Here is a 12,441-nt window from a genome sequence, read left to right on the forward strand (position 1 = left end):
GTTGATTATATTCATCATATACATTATACATTATACATTATACATACCAAATATAAACTCTTCTGTCCATCTTTCTAGAAAACAAATCTTGATCATTTTACACACCTTCTTGTTAGGAGGTTAAGGTTACTCTCTCTACAAACAAAACTGAAATATTTACTCTACAAAGAACTCTTTTGTTGGTTTCGCTTGAGATTGGCCGCGACTCCAATCAATCACGCGTCCGAGGACGAGGGTGAGATGTGATTGGAGCGTCGTCTTCTCCGCTCGGATGATGCAGCCTCGACTCGGCTCGAAGGACCTGCCGGCCCATTCCCGTGGCCGACGATGGGCTCCGAGGCCCCATGCCGGCACGTCGACGCAAAGCATGTGACCCCCCATCACCTCCACCTTCCACTTCTCCTGTCCAACCTCAAACGAGAAGGATGTGAATCCAGTCAGTTCTCCTTTGTGGCGTGGGAACGCGCCAATACGGAACCCGTGGGAATGACAGGGCTTTCCTGCGAACGGCCCGGTTTTAGAATGCGGAAGGCCAGTCTTCCCACTTCTCGTCCGGATTTTGCTGTGATTAAAGCAGGATCCCGTCTTTGTCTTCGCATGCACGCCCTGCCAAACAAAGCTTCCTTTCCATGTCCTCCCGTGCCACTACCAGTACCATTCGCGTTTCGTAGTGGACGTCGCACGAGCGAGCTTCTGGTTCCATCGGTCATGTGACGGACGTGGCTGCCAACTTCAGCCCAACACTGGACCTGTCTCTTTCTCCTCTCTTGCTTGCTAGTTGGTGCACCAATCGATCAAGCGTTTATTATTATTATTATTATTATTATTATTATTATTATTATTATTATTATTATTATTATTATTATTATTATTATTTCTTTTACCTTTTTCATCCTGGCAAATACAGATAGATAATAATCAAGTTAAGCGGGTGCTACTATTATGGTCATCACAGAACGAACAAGCATGAATTTGGATCCGCCCACTATTATTGCATCAATATTTTCCACATTAAAGTAATTTAAATGAATGAGCATGAATTTGGACTTGGTTTATTTATCTCAACAACTCAGGAGAATTTTTTTTAAAAATAAATAAATAAATACATCTTTGATCTTTTATTATGTCATTTGTGTCAAATAATAAATTAGAGCAAACTGATTCCAACTAATCCTCCTTTCCTTTCTTTTTAATTTTAATAATAATAATAATAATAATAATAATAATAGTATAAAAAAATTGATGCCCTGAGTCAATTAAAGGGTAAAACTAAGTTAGCGGGCGCCAAAATTTGAAAATGGATTCAAATTTCGTGCCTTTCTTCTGGCGGATTCAACGGCGTCCCTCCTACCCAGCAACCCACATGGCGACGCTCTTCATCGCCGTCCAATGCTGCCGGTGCTCCACGATGCAGGTAGGAGAGTACGAGCCCTCCTCCTCTTTTCACTCTCTTCTCTCTGTACGTGCCTGTGTTCGGATCATTGTATCGTTCTGTGCCGCCGCCGGTCGGAGCAGGGGAAGCAGCAGAAGAAGAGCGGCAACAACTGGGTGTGCTCCGTCTGCAACCAGAGGCAGTCGGTGCGGCGGATCCACGCGCGCGGCCACGTCGCCAGCGACCTCCGCAGCTTCGTCCAGGCCTTCAACATGGCCCGGGCGGACATCGGATCCCACGGCTCCGATCCCGTCCCACCCCGATCGGACGGCCCCCGCGCTTTGTCCGCCGCGCCGGACGCTCGGGAAGCCGTCGCCCACGGTTCTCCCTTCTCCACGGCGAAGAAGAGGACGGATTGGTCCAAATACTTGGATCCAACCCACGAGGAGACAGATGATGACGATGCAAAAGGAGGAGGTTGGTACTCGTGAATGAATCTCTTTGCTATATAACTCTCGCGTCTGGTTTCTCCTCTTTTCTTTTCTTTTTTTGTTTTCCCCCCTTTTTCAAGAACAACGTGTTGTTCCTCTCGAATCGGCGCTAGTGACGGAACTGCCTCCAGAGAAGTCGAGGCGTTCCTCGATCCCTAATTGCACCCGACGGGCCCAATTATCCGCTGCGGGAACCGACAATTGCTTCGGCCTCAAGCCATCACTCGCGAAGAGGAAACGATTGCAAGCTGCTCTTGAAGGCAAGGAGGCATCTGACTTGTCGATTGCGATACTCGAGTTTATTGAGGAAGGTCTAATTCATCAGATCCCACCGATGCAGAGAGTACCGAGATGGGAGGTGGGAAGGTCGCGGCGGCGCTGCAGGGGAAGAGTGGTTCGTCAAAATCGAGCGAGTACCTGGAAGAAGGTGATATCCAGAGGCTGTTAGCGGAGGAGGTACACCCAGACTTCCAGTGATGGCTCTACTTTTTCAGTTCCATCATCGTTTAGCCTGAATATTCAGACAATAAAAAAAAAGGAAAATATTACATTGAGACAGTTATGAATTTGATCGAGTTTTCCCTTAGTTGACAAAACAACAAAATATTGCTTGAATGAGTGATTATTGATTAGGTGCCAGTAGTTCATCTTTCTCTCTCCTGGCTGCCACGAGGAAGGAGCTCCACCCCGAACCAAGAAAGGGGGTCGGTCAGGCTGAAGCACCAGGTTTAGTTGTTGCAGACAAATTTATTGACAACAGAGGGGTGACACAGATATAAGAAACCAATAAAGGTAACAAATAAGAATAAAAGAAAAAAGTGTCGCACAAGTTGATTTAACATTACTTTCGTACCAAATCCTTGCAAAGTTTGATGATAAGAAAATGATGGTGGTGGATGTTACCTGAGGACCCAAAGACTGCTAGCAAATATGGAACATCTCTTGAACAATTTGTGACCGTCTAACAAGTCACCAGACGAGCTTGATCAGACCAAACGAATGACCCATTTAGTTCATGCATTAGACAACCATATAGAGCGATTATTCCTATCAAATGAACAATCACACAAACATGATGTACACGTCTAATACAACAACAAAGTTCAGAGCTGGAAGAAACCAAATCCGGCATACGTTGGATATACACAACAAATGACATGGCTGCATCCAAACAGACTGTGCACAGGTTTACAACACACCAGGGTTTTTACAACACGATGGAACAGTTCAAAGAAGAAAATCTACATAAGCTACAAATTTATGTCTCGTTGGTCTATTTGAAATCCCACAAGATGATCACCGCCTCCACCCCACCTGAATTGCCCTCTCTGCATTCATCAAATATTACAAAAACAATGAAATGAAATGAAATAGAGCAAAAAATTATAATTAATGAACTAGAGCAAAAAAATTCATGAGATTCGCAACGATAGAAATGAATTCAAGAAAGATGATCTATCGTATAAATAGTCGCCATGACCATAAAAAATGATCGAGTCCTATGTGGAGTTGCAGGTATTTATTCTCACTTTGACTTTAGATTATACTTCGTTGTTCAAGCTGAAAGTAGAGTTTCAAATTTTAATTCAAGTCACATGGCCTCTTCGCATGACTTATTACATATCATTCCATTTTATCATACCATTTACGTATCATTCAAGTCATTATCGCTTTGACTTCTTTTTCCTTTTTCTTGTTTTGAAAAGAAATGACAAGTTAATGAGTTCTAAACAATACACTAACTAAAAGATAAGGGCTTAATTTCATACCATTTACATCTCTACCGATTCCCCCCTTGCCACCAGTCTGGATTAGTCGCTTTGTCCTAGGCGAACTCATCTTGCCATCGGCAGATGGCAGAGAATGACGACGGGTAAAGCCATTTTTGTCAATTGACTCTGATACAAACCTCTGTGATATCTGTCCCCGCAGTTTCGCCTTAGCAGATTCAGTAGCTGCCATATAGCTTGGAAGCACAGGAGTATTTGACATTCCGTTTTCTGCATACTCTGATTTGGTAGAGAAGGAAGACCTCCGCTTGCTGATTTTCTGGTTTTCATGGCAGAATTGTTCTTCCTTTAAGCTTAGCTCCCCACCCATGGCTACATGGTTCTCTACGTTATCAATCTGCTGCAACAATTGTAACTCATTTGTAGACTTGTCATCAAGCAGCAAATCAACTGGTCCTGCTATGACAGTCTCTAGAGCAGTTTCAACAAAAGTCTCCAAAGTTGGAGTTGGAGAATTATCTTTCTTTGGTTTTTCAATGGATTCCTCACTTCCATGGCCTAGATTCTCAGATAAACCAGCATCCACCTTTTTAGAACTTAGATTTGATTTCTGAGTTTCAACATCTGGTAGCTCAGAAGTATCGTTTACTGCAGTAGATATCTTTCTTAAGTTGCGTTTTACCCTTTCAAGCTCAGACTGTGGATGTTCCTGAACTGATTCAGCAGAAGTGGGCACCTTCTTTAGGTTCCGTTTTGTTTTCTCAGGTTCATAGCTGGGATTTGTTTGACCAGCTCCAACATTAGAAGCAGGACTTGTACGAATGCTGTGCCTTGTTTTCCCAGATTCAGTGTCCATAATGCAGTTGCCCCGTTTTGTCTGTCCTTTTGGAACAATAGCCTTTTTTGACTTGGAATTTGGCTGCCAAAAACTGGTGGATGACCATCTCCCTAACCAACTGAAGACTGAATTGGGGTCTCCTTTATCATACTGAATTTGCAGAGGCTTTGCAAGCAGTGATGATGCGAGAAGCTAGAGAAGATGAAAGAAACATAAGCACAGAAGTATTTTGGTAGCTGAACTTCTAACAGAAATACAAGAAACTGAATCCAATGTTAGCTAACATACTATGAATATAGCTGTGCAAATATTGCCATTCCAAATATACAACCAGGTAGTTATCTCCTATATATTTATGTTCAAATTATAAATAGCTAATAGTACTTCATGTGTACAGGATGCCGTTATACTCATTTGAGTTATAAGTAGCAAGAAATAGGTAGACTCTAAGAGAATAACTAAAGTCATGGCTTACGCGTTATACATTAGCAACGATACTTCTAAGAGATTTTACTAGAAATGTATAATCCTGGTGAAACTGCACCGGTACATACAGGAATTTTGCAAACTAAACTGAACAGTCCTTATGGGTGTATGTTTTGCCCAATGCATCAGTCACCACCCTAGTATATGGGACATTGCGGCAGAGGCCTTGCACAAAACAGTCACGTGTCTTACTCAACAAACACGAGTAGTCAAAATGCCATATCCATAATTAATATGATGAAGGCTATGGCTGGGCCAAACAAAGATCCATTGGTAAAAATTGCTCTAGAGAAGTTAGAAAGAACAAACATACCTTTGCAATAAATGCATTTGACGAATATTTCATATTCCAATCATCCTGTGTGATAGGACCCTGAAAAAAGTTGAGCAAGCATTCTTAATATCAAGTGAGAAGTTACTGAACAAGAACATATGGAAATGATGTGAAGAACAAGATTCCATATCTATGTTTTAAGGAATTAAGTACTTTTGGTAGCCTGAGAATCTCATACAAAGATCATCAAATACAGACTGCAAGTTTGCAAAAATAAAAGAACACAGAAAAAGTTCAATTTCAAACAGAAACCATCAAAGTTGGATAATAATAACCAATAATTTAAAAGTTGTACTTCGAATTTACGCTGGAACCATCATACTTGGATAATAATAACCAACAATTTAGACAAGAAAGGACATATCAACCTTATGAAAAAGATTCAACAAATAGGAATATTGGTAATTCTAGCAATGGTTATCTCAGTATAAAATTGTTCCATTATGGATTAGAGCAAATTTTCAAGAACAAGAATTCTAAAAATTAGTGAGACCTCATGGACATCTGTCTTGGAATCTGTGTTTAAACTAAGACTCACTGGCAGATTCTAATATGAATTTCAGAACATTTACTACCAGATTCAAGATCAATTTTTGAACATGCTCAGATTCGATTTGCATCTAACACTCATACCTTATTCTCACACATTAGAGCACTAGTACCTCCTAAATGATAAGAAACCAGAAAAAAGAATCAGATTCTGTCTTCATTATTAAAATTGGCATCTGTTTCAGCAGTTTATGCATTGCATATTCAGCAAAGAACTTCTAGTTTGACTCACTACGAAAACAGTATATTTTCTATCCATAGAGAACCAAGATAAACAAGGAATTTTAGCTAAATGGAGATAACAATGCAAGAATAATTAGAAAGCCAGGATATGCTCAGTGAAAAAACAGCCAATGGGTATGGCGATTACTGCAGTCTTCAACTGACTAAATTTGGAAGTGACTTTAAGGTTGTTAATGGAACGTCTAACTCTTCTTCCACGAGCTACCGCTTGTAACTTGACAATTCCCTCCATAGCATGTAGAGTTGCAACAGCTTGTCTTCTCACCAGATGCCCACGTATTAGCGCCTGCAACCTAATAATACCCTTCAATGCACGAAAAGCCCTGCGTGCCTGCACCAAATAGACGCTATAATCATCTATCATGAAGTAGGCTATTCATTTGGGAAATGTCATCTATATTAAGGAATGTAAAAGCCCTAAGATTCTGTTGGCAATTATTTTTATAGTAGTGTCAAGCAGTGCTGAACAAATCACGGTGCGTCTATCCAATAATAATGCAAACATGTACTAAGATATAAAAGTTACAAAAGGTTACCAGATAACCACGGAAGGCTGCCTGTGCCTTTATTGCTGCCTGCTCTTCTATGCCATTGTTTGCATTTGCATCACTCAGTGTGCTGAGTCCCATGACTCCTTGACTAACATGTGAAATAACCGGTGCATTACCACCTATATTTGATGGTTCTCCTTTATCTGATGTTGAGATAACTCCACTTATTGATATTGGTTCAGAGATCACTGGGGAATGCACAGCTAATATAGTTTCTCCTTTTCCACCATCGAAGCCTTTCTCATTAGCATCCTTCTGCAGGTAACAAATTGAATGTCATTTAGGTTTCTATACTTGAAAAGTAAAATAGGAGAAGTAAGCCGAAGCTTGATACACCCCCTGTTTTAAAAAATGAGCTTTTACACAATACAATTACAGAAGGAAACTGAGAACAAAAATAATTACTTACTTTTTCTGAGAATGGTGGGTTTAAAGAATAATCTAGGCATAATATTTAGGCACCTCTTCAATATGAAGAAGGGAAACATCCGCTAGGCCAAGGCCTTGGTGAAAAATGAAACTTAATATGAATATAAGACAAAACGGATATATATAACAAAACAATGTTAACATCTTTCTTTTGCCCCTTCTCTCTTTGGCCATGGCATTGGATTCTTGTTCCTTTTTATATTTATGAAAAGTCCAGGGAGAACTTATAGCAAAATGATGAGCATATATGCTTTAATTGCAAAAATAAGAGTGAGGTTTTCCGAAAAGAACCATACCTACTTTTTCTACAAGGTTGCATTATACATTTAAAGTAGCATTCGATATTGGCAATTAGCAACCAGAAAAAGAAGATTAACTGCACAAATAATTTATGGGGTCTTTCTGGTGGACCACAAACATTAAACTTTCAAAAGAACTAAGTATTAGGCATGCTGGTAATATCCATGAATTTAACAAGATGGTGTGACTGATGAGAAATGCGCTTCTGATGCTGCCAACATCGACTACCAGATAGGCAGAGATAATTAAGAGGTATAGATGGCAATATCTTTTACCAATTAGAGATTATACTGACAAAATCATTAATCAATAACACAAGAGAGACAATTCCCCATTGGGCCAGTTTACTGCAAGATCAGTGTGGTTAGTCTTTCTGATAATGCAGTGGCCAGTTCTCAATTGACTGGTCTTGGTTAATTTAAAAAGTTGGGTAAGGTTTATGCCCAAGTCACTGGGCACAAGGAAATTACTGTTGGATTTATTGATATTTATGTTCTAAGCATAAGCCATCGTAGTTAAGAATCGGCAATGAGAAATGCAAAGTTCATAATCACAAGATTGTCCTGGCACTTCTTAGTGGAGGACTTTTACACTGTTAACTATGAAGATAATTATACTTTCTTTCTCTCTTTCTTCTATTATATACTATTCAGAGATCCTCATCATGCCATCCTCAAACACCTTCATATAAAAGAAACAAAAGAGAGAACGATTCATACACAGTCAAAATGAATGCGGTTAATATAAGCGTACCGAAGCATCCCATCCTTTGGTAGATTGGGATCTGGTTTTCTTTCCAAAGAGAAGTGTTTTGATCCACCTTCCAGGAGATTTCCCCATCGTCCAAGACCGAAGATCCTGACCTTAGATCGCGGACACCCTGCGCATGAACCCAGATCAGTGCGCTAGAGTGATATCATTGATGAAAATTTCCAAAATGCACCGAGGCAATAGGCGATTTTACTTGGAACGGGAAAAACTAGCGAGATCTGACGACAAAATTCGAAACACGAGAAAGCTCAAAGAGTCGAGCATAAGTAGTCGATCAAGTGACCCAAGCAGATCTCTACCCGGCACTCAGACTGGCCGCATTGCGTCCACGAAGCTTCCCATATAGGGAAACCCAGATTCAATTGAAAGCCAGCAAGCACGGAGGCTATTTCGAGGAAAATAAAAAGAAGAGGAACTTAAACCCAACCCTAATCTCGATGTCAGCGGTAAAGTATTCAGCCTATAAACCGAGCAACATTCACCGAGAAGCCACAAGCCGTCCGACAACAAAAGGCACGCGGATCGAAAGGGATCAAAAATCTCCGACGGATCTGGGAGGACTCACCGGAGAAATCTCCTGCGACGAGGGCAGCAGGAGCACCCACCTCAGTTCTCTTTCTACTACCTTCGCTCCTCTACCATCCCAAGAGCAAAGAGGGGAACGAAAAGGACACTTAAAAAAAAGGAAAAGAGGGAGACATGGTGCAGACTGAAAAGAACCGTTGGATCGGATAAGATTAGGTGGATAGCTTGTAATTCCTCACGTTAAAACAAAACACACTCTTTTTCTTATTTAAGGAGAGCCAAAAAAATTAACAAAGATTAAAAAAAAAAAAAAAAAAGGGTATGGCAGCAAAGAAACGGAAGCACACTTCCATGCTACTTCCACTCAGGCAGGAAGTTTCTTATCGGGTGACATGTCGGACAATTATTGGTTTTTGTAGTTGGGTCCAACGAACACTTGGCCCGAAAGGGAATAATTAGAGCAGTTTGGTGGTCGATCAAAGACGGCTGAGCCTAACGTATTGCCGACGGACAGACTCTTCGCCACGCAGTCGACGCGTTGGTGGGGTGGGTCCCACTTCCATTCCTGTGTGGCGTTTTGGGGGAGGGGGGCGATGCAGAAGAGAAGAATGATTTGTCACTTGCTGCAACGACAGGTCAGCACGGCAGTACCAAGTGAAGTGTCATTTTCGTGCGTGAAGACGCAGCTAACAATAATGATATATACGTGTATAGGGATATAAAGGCCGTTAATATATATATATATATATATATATATATATATATATATATATATATGTCATTAAGGTGCTTGTTGATGTGGTTCCCCAATAGTGGTGCAGCCTGGCTCTGAACATCTTTGGCTACTCACCACGTTGATTGCTATCTTGCAAAACATTACGACTCGTTCTAAAGACCCATCAAAATCGTTAGTAGCTCATTCATTATTAAGGGTAATAACAAACTCGCCAACTTCGTTCTCATCAGTATTTGGCGGCTAAAACGGAAACACAAAAAAATAATAAATACTTTTAGCAAACTGAAAAAACTTGAGTTTCTATTATATTTCCTTACCGAGCCGCCTCCACTCAAAAAGGCCCCACCATTCCCCTCCCCCACCACCATCTATCCCCCTTCCTCATCATCATTCGATCGCGTTGCCATCTCAAGAAGCCCTATCATCCTCCTCCTCCTCCTCTGGGTTATCTTTTGTCCTATTATCACCGTTGTTACTGCATGAGATTTTATCATCCATTCTATAAGATCCTGTCATCTTTCTAATTGGATAAATTCTTTCTACAAGAATAAATGACAAGTTGGTAGGTCGATATTTATGATTTGGTAGGTTGGGGTGTCGTAGGGCTTAAAAAGGGTTATAATTGAGCTTGAAGGATGCCCTGCATTCTGGTTCTCGTTGAAGAAGATGAAGATATAGGGATGGAGTGATATCCTTTTTGCCTCGTCATTAGCTGCATCAAGTTGATATTGGTATTATTGTAAGTATAAAATCTATAATTATGTCATATTAAAAATATAAAAATAACTTTTATATTATGATCGAAATCAAATGCATAGATCTAATTATTAATCCAAGATCATTGTGGAATAGGAGAAAAACTAAAATACAATATCTGTTGGCTAAAATATTTCAACGGAACCCAATTAGTTATATTATATATCTTATCCAATTATAAAAGGGCCACAAAAACCTAACATTCTCCCACTTAACCTATTAATTGATAAGATATAAAATATATATTCAAAATCAAAATAAACAAAATAAAATTTATTTAAAAATAATTTTACCTAATTGGATTCCAAGAAAATTTGAAAAGTATTTTATACATGGTCATATTTTAAAATAAGCCAATAAGTCCAATAAACATAATAATACTATATTAAGTCCAATTATCAATGTGGGTATAGCAGTTATATTTCATCAATGATATACTCCCTTCTATGTACCACAACATTGTTAGTCTTTCCTAATACAGTCCATAATGACCCTTATAATTTGTCTTGTTAAGATAATCCTATTATTACATTCAACCATAATATGCATAAATATAAATGTAAACAGAATAACAGAAACAGATAAAAGCAAAAAAGAATGTCAATAATATCATCCACATAAACATACATCAACATATCCTTTATGACTTGCTCATAAGCCTCATTCTAAGAACATGTTCTTTGAATATTTTACACTATAAGACTTTTGTCAATGGATCAATAATCATCATAGTGGTGCTCAAGTTCTCAATTGACACTTGCTGTTTCTGGACTTTTTCTCTAATCACCAAGTACTTTATCTCAATGTGTTTGGAACCACTATAGTACTTGTCATTCTTAGAGAAGAAAACTACCGCAGTGTTATCACAAAATATCTTCAGCGGCTTGACAATTGAGTCGACAACACCAAATCTCGAGATGAAATTTTACAGCCATAAAGTTTGATTTGTAGCCTCAAAGCATGCCACAAATTCAGCTTCCATTGTTGATGATGCAATAAGCGATTACTTTATACTTTTTCAAGAAATTACCTTACCAACTAACATAAATATAAATCCTGAAGTGGACTTCCTACTATCGAGGTAATTTACAAAATTAGCATCTGAATATCCGATCACTTCAAGCTGATTTGATCTCCTATATGTGAGCATATAATCTTTCGTCTTTTGCAGATATCTCATTACTTTCTTTGCAGCTTTCCAATGTTCCATTCCTGGGTTGTTTTGGTATCTTCCCAACATTGCAACTGCAAAACTAATATCTGATCTTGTACAGGTTTGAGCATATAATAGACTTCCAACTGCGCACCCATAAGGAATATTCTTCATTTGATTCTTTTCTAAGTCATTTCTTGGGCACTAGTTTTGACTGAATTTTTTATCTCTAGTAATAGGTACATCATTGGCTGAGCAAAGCTGCATATTAAATCTCTCCAAGATAAGATCAATATATCCTTTCTGAGACAATCCTAATAATCCTTGAGATCTATCCCTGAATATCTTAATGCCAATAACATAGGCTGCCTCATTCGTATCAACCATCTTAAAGTTCTTGTCGAGAAATATCTTGGTTTCGTGTAATAAACCAAGATCACTACTAGCAAGTAAAATATCATCCACATATAAGACCAATATAATAAACTTGCTCCCACTTACCTTCAGGTATATACACTGATCAATAGTGTTTTCCTTAAATCCGAAGAAAGTAATGGTATTATGAAATTTTATATACCATTGTCAGGAAGCTTATTTAAGGCCATAAATGGATTTCTTAAGTTTACAAGACCAATTTTCTTTTTCCTTTTCAATGAATCCTTCAGGTTGTTCTATATAGATTTCCTCATCCAGATCCCCATTCAGAAATGTTGTTTTCACGTATATCTGATGCAACTCAAGATCATAATGAGCTACTAATGTCATGACGATTCTTAATGAGTCCTTTTTTGAAACCGGAGAAAAAGTCTCATTATAGTCGATGCATTCCTTCTGAGAAAAACCTTTGGCCACAAGTCTGGTTTTATATCGTTCGATATTGCCCGTTGAGTCGTATTTTGTCTTAAAGACTCATTTATAACCGACTCTTTTATAATCATTGGGCAATTCAACGAGATCCCAAAGACTATTCTGGACCATTGATTTTAACTCTTCTTTCATTGCATCATACCATTTTTCAGAATTGTTACTTTCTATGGCTTATGAAAACGATAAGGGGTCTCTTTTTATTCCTATATCATAATCTGATTCTTGTAGATATACCACATAATCATCAGAAATGGTATGTTTTCTTTTCCTTTGAGATCTTCTCAAATTTGCCAATTGTGATTGTTCTACA

At 38.9% G+C, this 12,441-nt stretch overlaps 2 protein-coding genes across 3 annotated transcripts; one reads left to right on the plus strand and one right to left on the minus strand.

The window, feature by feature from the left end:
* Window positions 1-1,254: 1,254 nt before the first annotated feature.
* On the plus strand, window positions 1,255-2,534 carry LOC135632910 (uncharacterized). Of its 2 annotated transcripts, XM_065141772.1 has the most exons (4): window positions 1,255-1,414; window positions 1,516-1,849; window positions 1,944-2,123; window positions 2,204-2,527. In XM_065141772.1, the coding sequence occupies exons 1-4, from the start codon at window positions 1,298-1,300 to the stop codon at window positions 2,338-2,340; spliced, it is 768 nt and encodes a 255-aa protein (XP_064997844.1). In that variant the 5' UTR covers window positions 1,255-1,297; the 3' UTR covers window positions 2,341-2,527. The 2 variants fall into 2 exon arrangements, with proteins under 2 accessions (XP_064997844.1, XP_064997843.1); XM_065141771.1 differs by having other exon boundaries at window positions 1,944-2,534.
* A 362-nt stretch (window positions 2,535-2,896) lies between these two features.
* On the minus strand, window positions 2,897-8,796 carry LOC103972927 (protein IQ-DOMAIN 31). The gene is made up of 7 exons (XM_009387331.3): window positions 8,660-8,796; window positions 8,077-8,203; window positions 6,580-6,849; window positions 6,171-6,374; window positions 5,231-5,290; window positions 3,633-4,623; window positions 2,897-3,191 (listed from the first exon to the last, which is right to left on the minus strand). The coding sequence occupies exons 2-7, from the start codon at window positions 8,161-8,163 to the stop codon at window positions 3,160-3,162; spliced, it is 1,644 nt and encodes a 547-aa protein (XP_009385606.2). The 5' UTR covers window positions 8,164-8,203; window positions 8,660-8,796; the 3' UTR covers window positions 2,897-3,159.
* Window positions 8,797-12,441: the final 3,645 nt, after the last annotated feature.

This window comes from Musa acuminata, chromosome BXJ3-3 (assembly GCF_036884655.1).
Source record: "Musa acuminata AAA Group cultivar baxijiao chromosome BXJ3-3, Cavendish_Baxijiao_AAA, whole genome shotgun sequence".
Taxonomy (NCBI): Eukaryota; Viridiplantae; Streptophyta; class Magnoliopsida; order Zingiberales; family Musaceae; genus Musa; species Musa acuminata.